The sequence below is a fragment of the Enhydra lutris genome, unplaced genomic scaffold (genome assembly GCF_002288905.1).
Source record: "Enhydra lutris kenyoni isolate GAN:26980312 unplaced genomic scaffold, ASM228890v2 scaffoldscaffold39, whole genome shotgun sequence".
Classification (NCBI taxonomy): Eukaryota; Metazoa; Chordata; class Mammalia; order Carnivora; family Mustelidae; genus Enhydra; species Enhydra lutris.
In genome coordinates, this window is record NW_019154123.1 from 27,756,954 (window position 1) to 27,773,145 (window position 16,192).

The window sequence follows — 16,192 nt, forward strand, 5'->3', positions numbered from 1 at the left end:
GCAGGTAGAGAGAGGACAGAAAGCAGGCTTCCTGCTGAGCAGAGAGCCCGATGTGGGGCTTGATCATGACCTGAGCCAAAGGCAGAGGCTTTAACCCACTGAGCCACCCAGGCATCCCCTGAATAATTGATTCTTGAGTGAATCTGGCCTTCTGCCATTGGTACTCTAGGATCTATTACTGTTTGTATAAAACTAGCATCCTGGTGATCTTGAAAACATTGATCAAGATCAAACAATATTCTTTAGGTTTTTTGACTTCTAAAATATTACCTCAGCAAGCAGTTCTAAGTAAGACCATTACATTTATGTGACTTATTGAACACTCATGCTAGAAATTTTTGCCAAAAAATTTTTGCCAAAATTTTTGCATTTGGGACTCAAATTTTTGCCAAAAAATATTTGACAATTTTTGCATTTGGGCCTCAGAAGCACAATATTGTACTAACAATCCTTGGTTCATGACATACCTTGGTCATCATCTTCCATGCATGGCCCATTTTTATTTGGTTAGTTAATTTTTTTTAAGATTTTATTTTTTTGTTTGACAGAGAGAAAGAGAGAGCGAGAGAGAGAACACAAGCAAGGGGAGCGGGGGAGGGAGAAGCAGGCTTTCCACTGAGCAGGGAGCCAGCCGGATGGGCGGCTTGATCCCAGGACCCTGGGATCATGACCTGAGCCAAAGGCAGTTGCTTAATGACTAAGCCACCCAGGGGCCCTGATTAGTTAATTATTTTATTTTATTTCATTTTTTTGGTTATTTTAAATAACCACTTATAATTAGTTATGACATCATAACTAATTAGTTATTTTGAAAACTGTGTACCTACAAACCCACCACTCAAAACAAAAGCTAGAATAGACAATAGCCCTATGACCTAGCAATTCCACTTCTAGGTATGTACCCAACAGAAACCTTTGTTTACATACAAGAGGGTACAGTAAGATAATATTAATAGCAGCACTGTTTACAATAGCAAAAACCTAGAAACAACCCAAATGCTTATCAATGAAAGACAGCATGAATGAACTGCTGTATTCACACAATGAACTATTATACAGCAGTCAAAAATCAATGAACTACAGTGACATATGATAATGTGAATAAACCTTATCAATGTAACATTAAGCAAAAAAAACCCAAGGCCTCAAAGAATAAATACAGCTCACTATACTTTTTGTGAAATTAAAACACAAAAATTTAAAAAAATAATAATTTCTAGGTATATAAATTGATACAAAGAAACTATATAAAAAGGGAAAAAGTGAAATCATAAAGCAAGGATTCAGGATATGGCCATCTGGGGTGAGGGAAAGCAGAAGGATAGGACAGGGGGACACATGGCTAATGTAAATCATTATCACATTTATTAACTGCTTTAAATATGTTTAAACCCAGACTTGGGTGTAACCTTTCTCAGAACTTTTACTATAGAACTGAGACATTTTGCAATTTTAGTTCTAGAATTTCCTGATAAAGTGGGCTTTCACGTAAATATGCTAAGATCATGTGGTGTTATTTTGGGATTATACTGCCTGCCAAAAATAAAGATCATAGGGGGCGCCTGGGTGGCTCAGTGGGTTAAGCTGCTGCCTTCAGCTCAGGTCATGATCTCAGGGTCCTGGGATCAAGTCCAGCATCGGGCTCTCTGCTCAGCAGGGAGCCTGCTTCCCTTTCTCTCTCTCTCTCTCTCTCTGCCTGCCTCTCCATCTACTTGTGATCTCTCTCTGTCAAATAAATAAATAAAATCTTTAAAAAAAATAAAGATCATACATTCGTAGAAATAGAAGTGAAATCCCAGTGATTAACACTGCCACTTTCTAAAAAAGTATAACCCTTTAGTAGGATAATATGAAAAAGTTTGAACGAGGTGTATTTTTTATATAAATGGAAGTTGAAAATCATAACTTGCATTAAAAACCTCCTTCATTTCACTTTTAATCCACGAAAAAGTTTTCTCAAGTTTGAAAATTCCTTTAAGTCATATATTATTTTTAATAGAGTAACTGGTTTTCCACGGAGCTAACCTAGAGATCCCTCTCACAGAGTAGTACTGATTCTATTGCTTTACCATTGCACTAATCCCAACCTTCTTATTCCCTACTGCCCCAGTTCAGGCCTGAACTTGCAAACTAGTAATCCAAAGGCACATTTAGCCTACAAACTTTTTTTTTTTTTTGGACTGTGTAATGTTTACAATAAAAAAAAAATTGTTACCGATTTTTTCTAAAAATTAAAAGTTGTACTTAAAAATGCAGACTCCAGCTTCTATTGCAAAATCAGAATATTAGGCAATTCTAGGCCTATATACCCATTTTGCAACATTCAATTGTAGAAAGGGTAAGACCTCCCTTCTTGGACGAACTTTCCAGTTCAGAGTTTCTGCCACTCTCCAACAACCAGCTCACTTTTCTCATTGGCATTACTTGCTTGGCCTCTATGGGGATTTTCAATCTCCTCTCATATCCATTTTTCCAGTTTTACCTCCAACATGGTACATTCCTCATTCCCTCTTCACATTGTCAAAAGTAGTTTTCTAAGCAAGTTTGGTCAAACCACTTCTTGATTTGCATATTCTTAATTTGCTCCTAATTGTTTTAAAGATAAAATCCAAATTCTTTAAAATGGCACTTCACGATTTAGGGTACTTGCTCACCAACACCATTCTGTTCCCCACCTCTTCCCAGGTCTTATTACTACTCAGAACCAGTACTTCCCAAACCAGCATGCTTCCTTATGCCCGGGCCACTGTTTCCACTTTCTCTTCTCCTGGCTAATTCATACTCATCCTTAAAAACTCTGCTCTGACCAGTTCTGCCGGAAAACTTCCCCGCAAAGCCTTTCCCTCCTGCTTTTCCTTTGCGATTCCAAAGCAAGCTGAGCTCTTCAGTTTGTGAGTTCTTCATTAAAATGCTTGAGGTCCCCAAACATCACCGATAGGTGTTAAACCCGGGTAGGCTGAAGAGGGGTTAACTGTACTTGGATTAAGATCAGCGTTATTTCCTAGTCTAAACTTCTGATCCCGTCCGGCCCCGAGGGCGAAGCACGACCTGGGTGTGTAAGGATTCGCACCCATACGTATTCCACAACCTAACACTGGTATTCCCCGCCTAGTGTGCGGTCGCGAGCACGCAGCCAGAGGCGGCATTCGCCGCGAGCGCGGCCTCGGATTGGACCGGGCGGAGCATGCCGGGAGCGGCCGAGTCTTCGAAGTGCTTGCTGGGAGTTGTAGTTCTTGGAGCCGGAAGTGGGGGTGGCAGGGCTAGAAACCGCAGCTGAGACAGCAATCACCGCTCCTGCTGTCAACCCGGGTGTAGTGCATCACCCTGAGCCCACCCACCGAGGGTGCCTTCCTCCGCTTCTTAGGGCTTCGGGAGCCCTTAGGGACGAAGCGGCAGGGGCGCCTCTCTTTAGAGAGGAGGCGACCTCGTAGCCCCGGATGCGGCCAGAGGGCGCGGGAATGGAGCTCGGCGGCTGCGAGGAGCGCCTGCCGGAGGAGAGCCGGTGGGTTGGGAAGGGCGCTGGGGGTCGGAGGCCGATGGTGCACCGAACCACCGGGAGGATTGGGAGGGCTCGGAGACCACCGGCAGAAGTGTCGGGCGTGATGGACTTTGGGCGACCTGTTTGGGAAGAAATTGTGAGAAGAAGGACTGGCAGGGAGTGAATAGGACGGGAACGGGTTTAATGTGGGTATGATATGCAGAGGGCAGGGGGAGCAGGAGAGGAGGTAGCTATTGAGAGGTGCTTTTGTGAGATTTTGCAGGCGAGAGTCTATAGATAGGAGTAGGGCACAATGTTGGTAGCCTGAGTGAAACTTGAGGTGACAGCATATGGGACCAATATTAAGAAGGTTGGTGTTGTGAGAATTTCTGGGCGCAAAGGTTAGGCACTATGGCCTAGAAAGAAGCTTCGGCGGAGATGACTGTGAGGAAGACGACGAGAAGGAGGGCCTGTGTATGAAAGTGGACGATTGTAATGGTCATGGTGTGGGGGAGCGGGCTTGCTAATGAAACTAGAAATTGTGTGCGTGCCTCTGTCAGAGTGGCAGGATCTCTCTGTCATTTCCTTTTCGTCTTCAAACCCTTCTCTCTTTCCCCACAATGCAATTTAGCAATTTCACATTTATTTATACGAAACTATTGACATCTTGTTCATACCCTTTAGAAATGGAGGATTTAAGATTTTACAAACTACTTTGATTAAATGGTGACTTGTTCTCTGTATAGGTGCTTCCCATATTTAGGTTTGCTTCAGTGAGAAAACATCAGCAGGGGGGAAATTAATGAGATACTGTGCCCAGGTGAAGACCTGGCTGTTTTTAAGTTTGACTCCTCTTTTATGTACACTGTTAACTTGTGGCCTGTGTACAAAATGTGGACTGACAAGCCTGGGTTCCTGCCTGAGATGTATGAAAGATGAATTCAGTGAAATTGAACATCTTACTTCCCTTTTCCACGTTTCAGTTTCTGCTTATGTATATTTGGCTATTTATTCTTCCTCCAGATGTCTGTGAAATGCTTCGTGTGAAAGGTCCCATATAAATTTTAAATAAGGTTTTGGTTCAGTTTTCTTTTCCTTTACCAGTTCATGTGGGAGAGGCTGGGTTGGAAATTTCAAATTCACATTTCCTCCACATCTAGCTGGGTTAGTTATTTATTTGATGTATTTAAATAAACACTTATCACATGCCAGGCACTACTTAGGAGCCTTACAAGTATTAATTTATTTATTTCTCATGACGGCCAAACAAAACAGGTATTATTATTATCCCTGTTTAATAGATGAGGAAGCTGAGACATGAACAGGATAAATAACTTGCCAATTTCCTACAGTGAATCCTGGTGGAACTGGGATTCAAGCCCAGGCAATTTGGCTCCAGAGTCTGAACTTTTAATACTTATGCTATGCTGCCTCATTATGTTAATATACTGGGACAAAGAAACGTATAAGATAATGAATTTTATAGTATTCTTTGCCTATCGTTCAGGACAGTAGGGACAGCTCCTTTGCAGGTATATTTTTCTCTCTATTATTTTTCCCATGCTTACCTTTTATTCTTTTTAAGATTTATTTATTCATCAGCGAGAGAGAGCACAGGAGGGGCAGAGAGAGGGGGAGAGAATTCCAAGCAGACTCCCCGTGGATTGTGGAGCCCAACATTAGGCTCAGTTGCAACCCCAGTTGGTCGCTCAACTGACTGAGCCACCCAGGTGCCCCTCTAATGCTTGCCTCTTAACCAAGCAACTCTAGTCAAAATTTAATTTCTGCAGTGGGATTATCCCCACGAGGTCACTAGTATTGTTGCTATAGCCTACTCTTTGTTGGTGGCTGAGTTAACTCAGAATGTGTTGTTTGATGAAGTTTCATGGCACCAAGGCCCTCTTAGCTCCAAGTAGACAACTGGCATATACATACTGGTGCCTGAGAATTGAGGCATTGTGGCTGGGTCACTCCTAACCTAACTTTCTATGGTCAATAAAATACCCAGTTCAGAAAAAATCTTCATGATGAGGTGGCATCATTTTTTATAAAAGATTTTATTTACTGGAGCGCCTGGGTGGCTTAGTCAGTTAAGCGTCTGCTTTTAGCTCAGGACATGATCCCAGGGTCCTGGGATCAAGCCCCGCATCCGTCTCCCGTCTCTCCGCTAGGCGGGGAATCTGCTTCTCCCTCTACCCCTCCCACTCTCTCTCTCTCTCTCTCTGTCAAATAAAAAAAATAAAATCTTTTAAAAAGAAAGATTTTATTACTTATTTGATAGAGTGAAAGAGAGAGCATTAGCGGGGAGGAGCAAAGGGAGAGGGACAAGCAGACTCTGAGCTGAGCACAGAGCCCAATGTGGGGCTCGATCCCATGACCCTGAGTTCATGACCAGAGCTGAAATCGAGAGTTGGATGCTTAACCAACTGAACCACCCAGGCGTTCTGAGATGGCATCATTTTTATATACAAAGGATAAACTTATCAATGTATTTCTGAAAATATCAATATATTTTCTGAAAGCAATTGATGTAGTGAAATGTGCATTATAACCAGGTAGACCTGCCTGTGAATCCTAGCTTTACTGCTTAATTTGGCTCATCCATCTGAGTAGGAAAAATAATGCCCTCCTGACTGGTAACTTGTGAGATTTTGAAAAGATAATTTGCACAAAACTCTTCATGGTGTGCTTGGTATGTGCTAAGTGCAAAAAGTGTCTACTTGCTGTCTCCTCCCCGGTTTTCTGGAAATAAGGTGGATATGTGCTTTTCTGGTTGTTGTTCTCAATTGTACTTCTTGTTCTTCTTCCTTCCATGGCTTCTCTGAGTTCAGCACTCCACTCTGAGGATGGGGAGTGTTAGCCTAGCTTTTCACTTTATCCTTGGAGTTTAGTTATTTCATAGGTTCCCTTAATTTTCATCTAGCTAGTTATCACTCTAGCAAAACACTATACTGCTTAGGGATAATGCTTCTCTTTCTTTAGTTGGGTAGTAAGTGCCAGTCATTTGGAGGTTGTTCGGTGAAACTACTAAATGATGAAAGGAATGGTTCTTCTGGCTTTACTCTGCCACCCTACACTGCGTTGGGCTGTGCAGTCTGAACTTGGAACCCAGCTATATGCAGTTTTTCTGGTGCAGTGATCCAGATAGAGTCAAAATTGAAGTATTGAAATCCTTTTTAGTGTCTCCAAACTGAGCTCAGTCCATTGGTTAAAACTGGTGCATCTTCTGTTCTCTATCTCAGTTAATAACATTTCCCACTCAGCAAACCCAGAAGCCTCAAAGTGAAATTTTGCTTTCCTCCTCATTCCCCTTATCCAGGTAGTTTCCAGGTCCTATGAATTTTGTTCCTGATTTTTCTCTGGGAGCTTTATTTCTTTCTCCATTTCCAAATATATTTGCTTATATTACTGAAAAATCCAGGGAATAGTATTGCTTCAGGCCTGACCAAGTATAGGTGCTTAAATAAGAATTTGTCCCTCTCTGTGGGCTCCTCTTCCCTATGTGTTGCCTTCATTCAGACTTTTCTACAGGATAACCCTAAGCAAGCCCAACCAAATCAAACCAAAACAACAAACAAACAAACAAACAAAGCAATCCCAATAGGTATAACAAAAACAAAAATTTGGAGGCTGAGTATTTTTGGATTGACCTGAGTTATGTTCCCCTTCTTATAATCAGGGTATGGAATATGCCACTTAGTCAGGCCCAAATTATGTGCCCAACTCTGGATCCTGAGGCAAGGGTATACTTTCTTGGAACTTCATGGACCAGAGTATATGGCAGAGGGGTGATTCCCCTGTGGAAAAGGAGAGTTCTGTTACCAAAAGAAAGGGACATGAATTCTGGGCACATATAACCAATATATTCATCAAGGACCCTTATGATCTCTCATTGTGGGCCGTCTCAGTAGCCTCCTAACTGACCTTCCAGTCTGAACTCTGGCCCTAATTCCAGACAGTCTCCGCATAGCCACCACTTTAATCTTTTGGAAGCAAAGTTATTATACTATTTTACTCAGAAATGTTTAATCTTTTCTTCTTGAAAAATAGAAAATAGTCAAAACTCGTCCCTGACATTTAATCCGTACTTTAATCCCTGCGACATTCCCAGTTACAAAACCATGGCATTCACTCCCTCCTACATGTTCTTCTTCACCACTCTCATCCTTGTGTCTCCACATTCCCTGCAGTCCCTCCTCCTTCACCTGGAAGGCAATTAGTCATCTTTTAAATAATGCTCCTTTAGAAGGCATCCCTGACCTGCCCTTCTCCATCTCTCTTTGTAACACTTCTCTCTGCAGAACATAGTTATGTAAGTGCCCATTTCCCCCATTTCATTCTGAATACCTTGAGAGATGGAGACTCTTTGTCTTTAACCACCAAAAGCCCAGTGCCTCCCCCAGTGCCTAACGTAATCGACATTCTGTATTTATTCAAGGAATGGAAACGTTAACAGTTTGGTCACGCGTCTTATAGTTGGGCAGCTGCCAGTGGTACTGTTGCCTTTGGAAGGGCCTCTTTTTTCCCTTTATCCCTATTCATTTTCACTTTTTTACATTTATCTTCATTTTCTATTTTCTTCCTTTCTTTCTCTTTTTTCTTTGACCGAGGTAGGGGTTGGCAGTTTATATAGAACTTGTAGTAAAGCAGGAGGATCAAATAATTTTTGAGCAATCCATACTGCTAGTCCAGTTATTAGTACACCTACCCCCATTGTCCACTGTCCCCCCACCCCCAACAACATACTGTTGAAGCTTTTGGGGGAAATGCTATTGTGCAGAACACAGGAGAGGGAGGCCTATCAGCAAACAGCAGGGACCCTAAGCTGAAGCTTATCCCAGTATCTATCCTCCCCACAGCTGGTCTGCTTTTTTTTTTTTTTAAAGATTTATCCATTTATTTGAGAGAGGGAGAGAGAGAGAGCACAAGCCGGCTGGGGGAGGGGCAGAGGGAGAGAGAGAATCCTGATGCAGACATCACGCTAAGTGTGGAGCCTGACATGGGGCTTGATCTCAGGACCCTGAGATCATGACCTGAGCCAAAACTAGGAGTCGGCTGGTTAACTGACTGCACCACCTCGGCACCCCTGTTCTGTTTTTTATAGCTCCTTTATCACTTCTTTTATTAAATGAAATCTTTTTGTATGTGTTTTGTAATCTTTCCTCCCTAAGTTTCACCAGTCTGCCTATCTGGGTGGTTATAGACTAGCTCTGTCCAACATAATAGCCACTGGCCACATGTGGTGATTTAAGTTTAAATTAATTAAAATTAAATAAAATCCAACATTTCAGTTCTTTAGTCATACTAACCAGATTTCAAGTGCTTAGTGGCCCCTGGGGCTACTGGCTGCCATATTGGACAGCATACATATAGAACATTTCCAGCATCATAGAAAGTTCAATTGAACAATGCTGTTACAGATTTAATTCTGAGTTTTTCAGGAAACAACTAGGTCATGCATGTTTTTAGTTCCTCTGCATCAGGCTGACTTGAAGTTTAACCCACACTTGATTGAGAGGAGAGAGGATTATTAAAGGAAATCATAAATTATTAGTGACTAAATAGGGACTTGGCAAACTTCCTTTGTAAGGCCATGAAATTTACAGAAATCCTGCTAGATCATAGGAGTGAAGAGATAATGATTTTTTTACTAGAAAATAGCAGGATCCCATAATTTCTAAAAGATTCTAAGACAGTCTCCCTATGAGCTTTCTCACTTGGATGCTTTGGCAAAGAAAGCATTCAGAGCCATAACATCATTCCCTCTCCACCCCCTTCAATACCATGATTTTATTTTTGCCTCCTCAAGAATCCTTTGAAAGTTTTAAATTTTCCAAGTTTTTTTTTCCCCCTCTTTGTTCTACTTTTGTTATCTGCTTATTGTCTTATTGCTTTGTGGACAGAGAATATGCCTTGGAGGATTGATTAACTTTTTTTTATTGTGTGTACTTTAGTACAAGGCTAGTTTTTGTGATTGTCCTATGCTTAAAAAAAATGTTCTTTAGGATGTAGTTTTCTAGATTTAAAGAACAACCTTATTATATATAATATTATTCATCTCTTCTAATCACTTTTTTACTTTTGATTTTCATGATCTCATAATTAATCTCCCATTACCATTGTTTTTTCTTTTCTATTTTCACTTTTTTAAAATTTTATTTTTAAGTAATCTCTATATCCAAGGTGGGACTTGAACCCACAACCCTGAGATCAAGAATCTCATGCTCCACTGACTTGGCCAGCCAGGCACCCCTCAATTTTCTTTGTATGTTTTCTGTAGTTTTTGCTTCATGTGCGTGTTTTGTTTTATATATATATGTATATGTATGCACATATATGTAAAATCATATATGTAATTTTTATATATAATTTATATATTTATATATTATATATTATTTATATATATTTTATATATTTTAATCTATATTTTATATATATACCTTTTAGATATATATACACATATATAAAATTTAAAATTTAAAAATTTTTTTAATTTTAAATTTTAATTAAAAAAATTTTTTTAAAAGATTATTTATTTGAGAGAGAGAAAGAGAGAGAGAGTGCATGAGTGCACAGGATGGGGAGGGGCAGAGGGAGAGAGAGAGAGAGAATCTTAAGCCAACTCCTTGCTGAGCATAGAGCCCAAAGCAGGGCTGGATCTCATGATCCTGAGCTCATGACCTAAGTTGAAATCTAGAGTCAGCCACTTAACTGACTGAGCCACCCAGACTGCCTTGTTTTATATTTTGGGGCCATGTGATTAGATACATAAAATTAGTGAGAGCTATATCTTCATTATGGCTTCTTTGTTTTTTTAAATGATTTTTGCCTTAAATGCAGTCTTGATGTAATATCATAATTTCTGCCTACCTTTTTGTTTGATTGGTTCTTTGGTTTTAAATAGTTGAGTTTATTTCATTGACTTTTATTTTTATTTCATGTCTGTTTTATCTTAATTCTGTCATCTTTTAAAAATGACTTTTTATTATGTTCTTTTGCTTTTTCTTTGCCTTGGCAATATTTAAGATAATCTAGTTTTAGTTGTAATGATGATTAGCTTTTACTTTAAAATAGTGTCCCTAAAACTGGAGGCCACTGAAGCACTGTCTTTCCTCCCCTGCTTTTGCTATCGAAGGTGGGGGGGGTGCCTCCTTGCTCGTAAAGCATTGTGCTACCCAGATGTGACTGTAAGGTAATGAGATTGGCTTTCTTCTATGACTCAGGAAATTAACCTTACTGTTTTACAATAAAACCTTCTATGTTTCTACCATTCTATTAAGTAAGCAGATTGAATCTCTGTTATATACAAGATACTTCCAAGAGACTTCTGAGGAAGTCTTCCTAGCTTTCCTGCTTAAGCAAGAGTACCCTGAGCATGATCAGGCCTTGGAATCTGTGCTTATGAAGTGGAGATTTAGCCTGGTTTAAAATCGATTGAGATATTCTTTAGATGCAGAGCATAGTGACAAATCTTAATTTGTGTTACAGACAGCCCTATCCTAGATAGTTTTCGCAGATTTTTCTCTGAGGCAGAATAGGTAAGAAGGCTTTATTCAGGTACCCCTTCTGATGTAGTTTGACTTACTATATTTATGCACTGGAAATTCGAAGAGGGAAAAGAACAGAGAAAAGAAAAGGAATATCATTATCTACCCTATGATGGTGCTTTCTGTAGATTATCAATCACACTGAGGGAGCTGAAGCTTAAAAAAGTTAAATGGCTTACCTAAGACTGCTTGGCTAGTTTGTGGAGAGCTAGGATTCAAATTCAGGTTGGCCTGACTGTGAACCTTGCTCTCTTTCTTCTGCATGACATTTTCTCCCTCTTTCTAATAACAGCACATAAGAAATAGGAAAGACACGGTCTCTATCCTTAAGGAAACAAATCACATACAGCAACAATTAAATAGCATATTTTTAAAGGATCATCAGGAGGAATGGTATATTGACAGCATATATTATGGGGTTTCCAACAAGGGAGTTATAGCTGGTCAAATTATTTAGAACTTCTTAGGAGAAGGTTGAACTAGAGCTGAACCTGAATCCCTAAATGAGACAAGAGGAGAAGTATTTTAAGTGGAAAGATCTGCTAAATAAAACCATGGAAGTAGGTATGAGGTTGGCATGTTTATAATAGAGTGTGGTGGGGAGAGACTGTTTTCAAATTAAGGAGTACTGAGTGGGAACATTGGTATTTAGACTGGGGCTACATGATGGAGACTTTTTGAATTCCATACCAAGGAGTTTATATACCATCAATGGTTAGGTTTCTGACATAAGGGATTTTCCTTTTGGTAAATCTGCTCATTGTTGAAATTCAATAAATTTAATATTCAAATGTAGTGTGATTGGTGAGGGATTTGTTGAATAGATTTGAAATTATAGGCATGCCTAGGAGGACCACTTACTCCCCTCTAGACATTAAGATTCTGCTGTCAGCCATTAAAGAGCTGGAACTAGCCAATGGTTAGGTTCTCCTAGGTGCCCCAGAGCTGAGAAACTATAGTAAAGTCAAGGATGTTTTTTTCTATGAGCATTATTTATTTAAAAACATCATAAATATTAACTGCATGCTGTACTCATTAAATACTATATAATTGAAACCAGAAAGTATGGAGCCAGATAAGAAAATTAAACAAATTAAATGTAGTAGTCTATTGTTACTTAAGTGTTACCAATAATTATTTCACTTAACGATATTTTCCTCTATTTTAAAGATCACTTCTTTTCAGGGAGTGCTTTTTGGTATTAAAAGTCCCAGGTGTTTTTGCCTGACCACAATCTTTCAACCTAAGATGCCCTTGCCACTTTGGGATTTAAAAATCCTTGATGGTACTTTCCAGCCTCTTGTTTGCTAATTTTGTTCAGATTCTTGATCTTTCATTAATTGCTAGAATTGTTTAGGAAGGGCTAAACAGGGATGACTGGGTGGCTCAGTTGGTTGAGCATCTGCCTTCAGCTCAGGTCATGATCCCAGAATCCTGGGATCGAGTCCCTATCAGGCTCCCTGCTTGGCAGGGAACCTACTTTTCCCTCTGCCTGCCACTCTGCCTGCTTGTGTGCTCATGTGCTCTGTCTCTCTCTCTCTCTCTGACCAATAAATAAGTAAAATCTTTAAAAATAAAAAGAAAAACTAAAAAGAAGGAAGGGCTAAACAGTTTCTCTCCTCTGTATTTCCCTCACAGAACTAGAGGTAACCATTATTACATATCTCCATTTCTCTCAATATTTGTACTTGGGATCATAAATACAATTTTATATTCTGCCTTTTATACTTTAATATATCATTAACTTTGGGAACTTTTTCTAATCAAAGATTTTAATGGTTTCATGATATTCCATCATTTAGATATCACATACCTGTCTTCACATTTTAGGGATCAAATCATAATCTGACTTGGGACAACCTGACCTTCAGTCTTAATTTCAGGTAGATACCACAATTCATTGCAGATAAACGGCACACTGTGGAGGGGGTATGCCAATAAGTTGAAGCTATTTCCTTGTCCTTCCTAAAAAGGGCACTGGGGATTGAAGATATGCTTATATGTATTTCTTGGATTGAATCTCACTTTACAATCACTTATTATGTATATATTATTTGTCATATATTTCACTTATTTTTAGTGATTATGTGTTAGTTATATGGCATAGCACTTTTCATTTATTTATTTATTTATTATGTTTTCATTTAAATTCCAGTTAAATAGTGTAATATTATTTTCAGGTGTACAATATAGTGATTGGACACTTCCATATATCACCTGGGGCATTGCACTGTTTTAAAAAGATAAAATTTGTGGGGCACCTGGGTGGCTCAGTTGGTTAAGCATCCAGTTCTTGATCTTGGCTCAGGTCATGAGATCAGGGTCATGACATCCAGCCCTGTACCAGCTCTGCGCTAGGTTGCATATATCTTTTCAAATTAGTGTTTTCATATTACGTAAAGAATATGGGTAGTAGAATTACTGTATTATAGGGTAGTTCTATTTTTTAATTTTTTGAGGAAACTCCACACTGTTTTCCACAGTGGCTGTACTAGTTTGCATTCCTACCAACAGAGCAGGAGGGTTCCTTTTTCTTCCACATCCTCACCAGCACTTGTTGTTTCTTGTGTTTTTGATTTCAGCCATTCTGGCAGATGTAGAGTGATACCTTATTGTGGTTTTGATTTGCATTCCCTTCGTGATGAGTGAGGTTGAGCATCTTTTCATGTATCTGTTGGCTGTCTGTATGTCTTCTTCTTCTTTTTTTTTTAAAGATTTTATTTATTTACTTGTCAGAGAGAATGAGCACAGGCAGAGGAAGAGGGAGAAGCAGGCTCCCTGCTGAGCAAGGAGCCCGATGTGGGACTCGATCCCAGGACGCTGGGATCCTGACCTGAGCCGAAGGCAGCTGCTTAACCAACTGAGCCACCCAGGCGTCCCTCTGTATGTCTTCTTCTTTTTTTTTTTTTTTAAATAGATTTTATTTATTTATTTGACAGACAGATCACAAGTAGGCAGAGAGGAGGCAGGCAGAGAGAGAGGGGAAGCAGACTCCCTGCTGAGCAGAGAGCCTGATGCGGGGCTCAATCCCAGGACTCTGGGATCATGACCTGAGCCCAAGGCAGAGGCTTTAACCCACTGAGCCACCCAGGTGCCCCTCTGTATGTCTTCTTTATAGAAATGTCTATTCATGTCTTGTGCCTGCTTTTTAATTGGATTATTTATTTTTTTGATGTTGAATTTTGGAAGTTCTTTATATATTTTGGATACTAACCCTTTATCAGATATGTCATTTGCAAATATTGTCTTTCATTCTATAATTGTCTTTTAGTTTTGCTGATGGTTTCCTTTGCTGTGCAGAAGCTTTTTATTGTGATGTAGTCCCAGTAGTTTATTTTTGCTTTTGTTTCCCTTGCTTCAGGAGACATATTTAGAAAAGTATTGCTACAGCTAATGTCAGAGAATTACTGCCTGTGCTCTCTTCTAGAGCTCTCAGGTTTCAGGTCTCACATTTAGGTCCTTAATCCATTTTGAGTTTATTTTGTGTATATGTAAATTGGTCCAGTTTCATTCTTTCGCATGTAGCTGTCCGGTTTTCACAACACCATTTTTTGAAGAGACTGTCTTTTTCCAGTTACATCTTCTTGCCTCCTTTGTCAAAAATTAATTGACCATATAATTCTGAGTTTATTTCTGGGCTCTCCATTGTGTTCTATTGATGTGTGCATCTGTTTTTGTGCCTGTATCATATTGTTTTGATTACAATAGCTTTGTAGTGTATCTTGGAATCTGGGCTTGTGATACTTCCAGTTTTGCTCTTCTTTTTCAAGATTGCTTTGGCTGTTTGGTGTCTTTTGTGTTTCCATGCAATTTTTAGGATTGTTTGTTTTAGTTCTGAGAAGAATGCTATTTATACTTTGCTAGGGATTGCATTAAATCTGTAGATCGTTCTGGATAGTATGGACATTTTAACAGTATTTGTTTTTCCAATCCATGAGCATGGAATATCTTTCTATTTGTTTGTGTTGTCTTCAGTTTCTTTCATCAGTGTTTCATAGTTTTCAGAATACACGTCTTTCACCTACTTGGTTAAGTTTATTCCTAGATATTTTATTGTTTTGGTGTAATTGTAAATAGGATTTTTTTTTAATTTCTCTTCCTGCTACTTCATTATTAGTGTATAGAAATGCAGCAAATTTCTGTATATTGATTTTGTATCCTGTGATCTTACTGAATTCATTTATCACTACTAACAGTGTTTTGGTGGAATGTTTAGGGTTTTCTGTAAATAGTATCATGTCATCTACAAATAAGGAAATTTTTACTCCTTTTTTTTTTTAAACCAATTTGGATGCCTTTTATTTCTTTTTGTTGTCTGATTGCTGTGGCTAGGACTTGCCCTACTATGAATAGAAGGGGTGAAAGTGGACATTCTTGTTTTGTTCCTCTTGTTCCTGATCTTAGGGGAAAAGCTCTGCACTGAGTATGATGTTCGTTGTGTTTTTCATATAAGGCCTCTATTATGTTGAGGTATGTTCCCTCTAAACCTATTTTGCTGAGCGTTTTTATAATAAATGGGTGTTGTACTTTATTAAATGCTTTTTCTGCATCTATTGAAGTGATCATGTAGTTTTTAATTCCTTCTCTTGTTGATGTGGTATATCATACTGATTGATTTGTGAATATTGAACCACTCTTGTATCCCAGAAATAAATCCCGCTTGATTGTAGTGAATGATTATTGTAACATATCGATGCTTTTGGTTTGCTAATATTTTTTGAGGATTTTTATATACATGTTCATCAGAGACCTTGGGCTATAGTTCTCTCGCTCTCGCTCTCTCTCTTTTTTTTTTTTTTTTTTGTAGCATATCTGGTTTTAGTATCACGGTAATGCTGGCCCCTTTAGTGTTACTTCTGATTGTGACATGACATGACATGACAAACTTAAGACTGAGCTGGCATTTAGGAAAACTTTTTCCGTGAATAATCTTATTTGAGTTGCTTAAGCAATTTCTGTTCCTTTTTAAAGGAGGAATGAAGTCAAAATTCTCCCCCCCCAAAATATGTGGGACTTTATTCTGAGGTTTTTGATGAAAGTGATTCGGGTAGGGATGGATTATGCTGTCCCTTGCCACTTAGGCCTGATTCTTCCTTGGCACAGGGTGAGATGTTAAGAAAGACTTTTAATTTATGGTGATTAAGGGAGAGCACTCTGTGTACTTGCA

The 16,192-nt window shown here is 39.1% G+C and overlaps 1 protein-coding gene across 5 annotated transcripts in view; it reads left to right on the forward strand.

The window, feature by feature from the left end:
• Positions 1 to 3,329: 3,329 nt before the first annotated feature.
• Positions 3,330 to 16,192, forward strand: part of LOC111154945 (RUN and cysteine rich domain containing beclin 1 interacting protein) — a 52,502-nt gene continuing 39,639 nt past the window's right edge. For 3 of the 5 annotated variants that reach the window (XM_022514906.1, XM_022514907.1, XM_022514910.1), the window contains exon 1: positions 3,330 to 3,502. In XM_022514906.1, the coding sequence (XP_022370614.1) occupies positions 3,438 to 3,502 (65 nt within the window). In that variant the 5' untranslated portion in view covers positions 3,330 to 3,437. The remainder of the gene's footprint in view (positions 3,503 to 16,192) is intronic. The other 2 variants (XM_022514905.1, XM_022514909.1) reach the window with 1 other exon arrangement.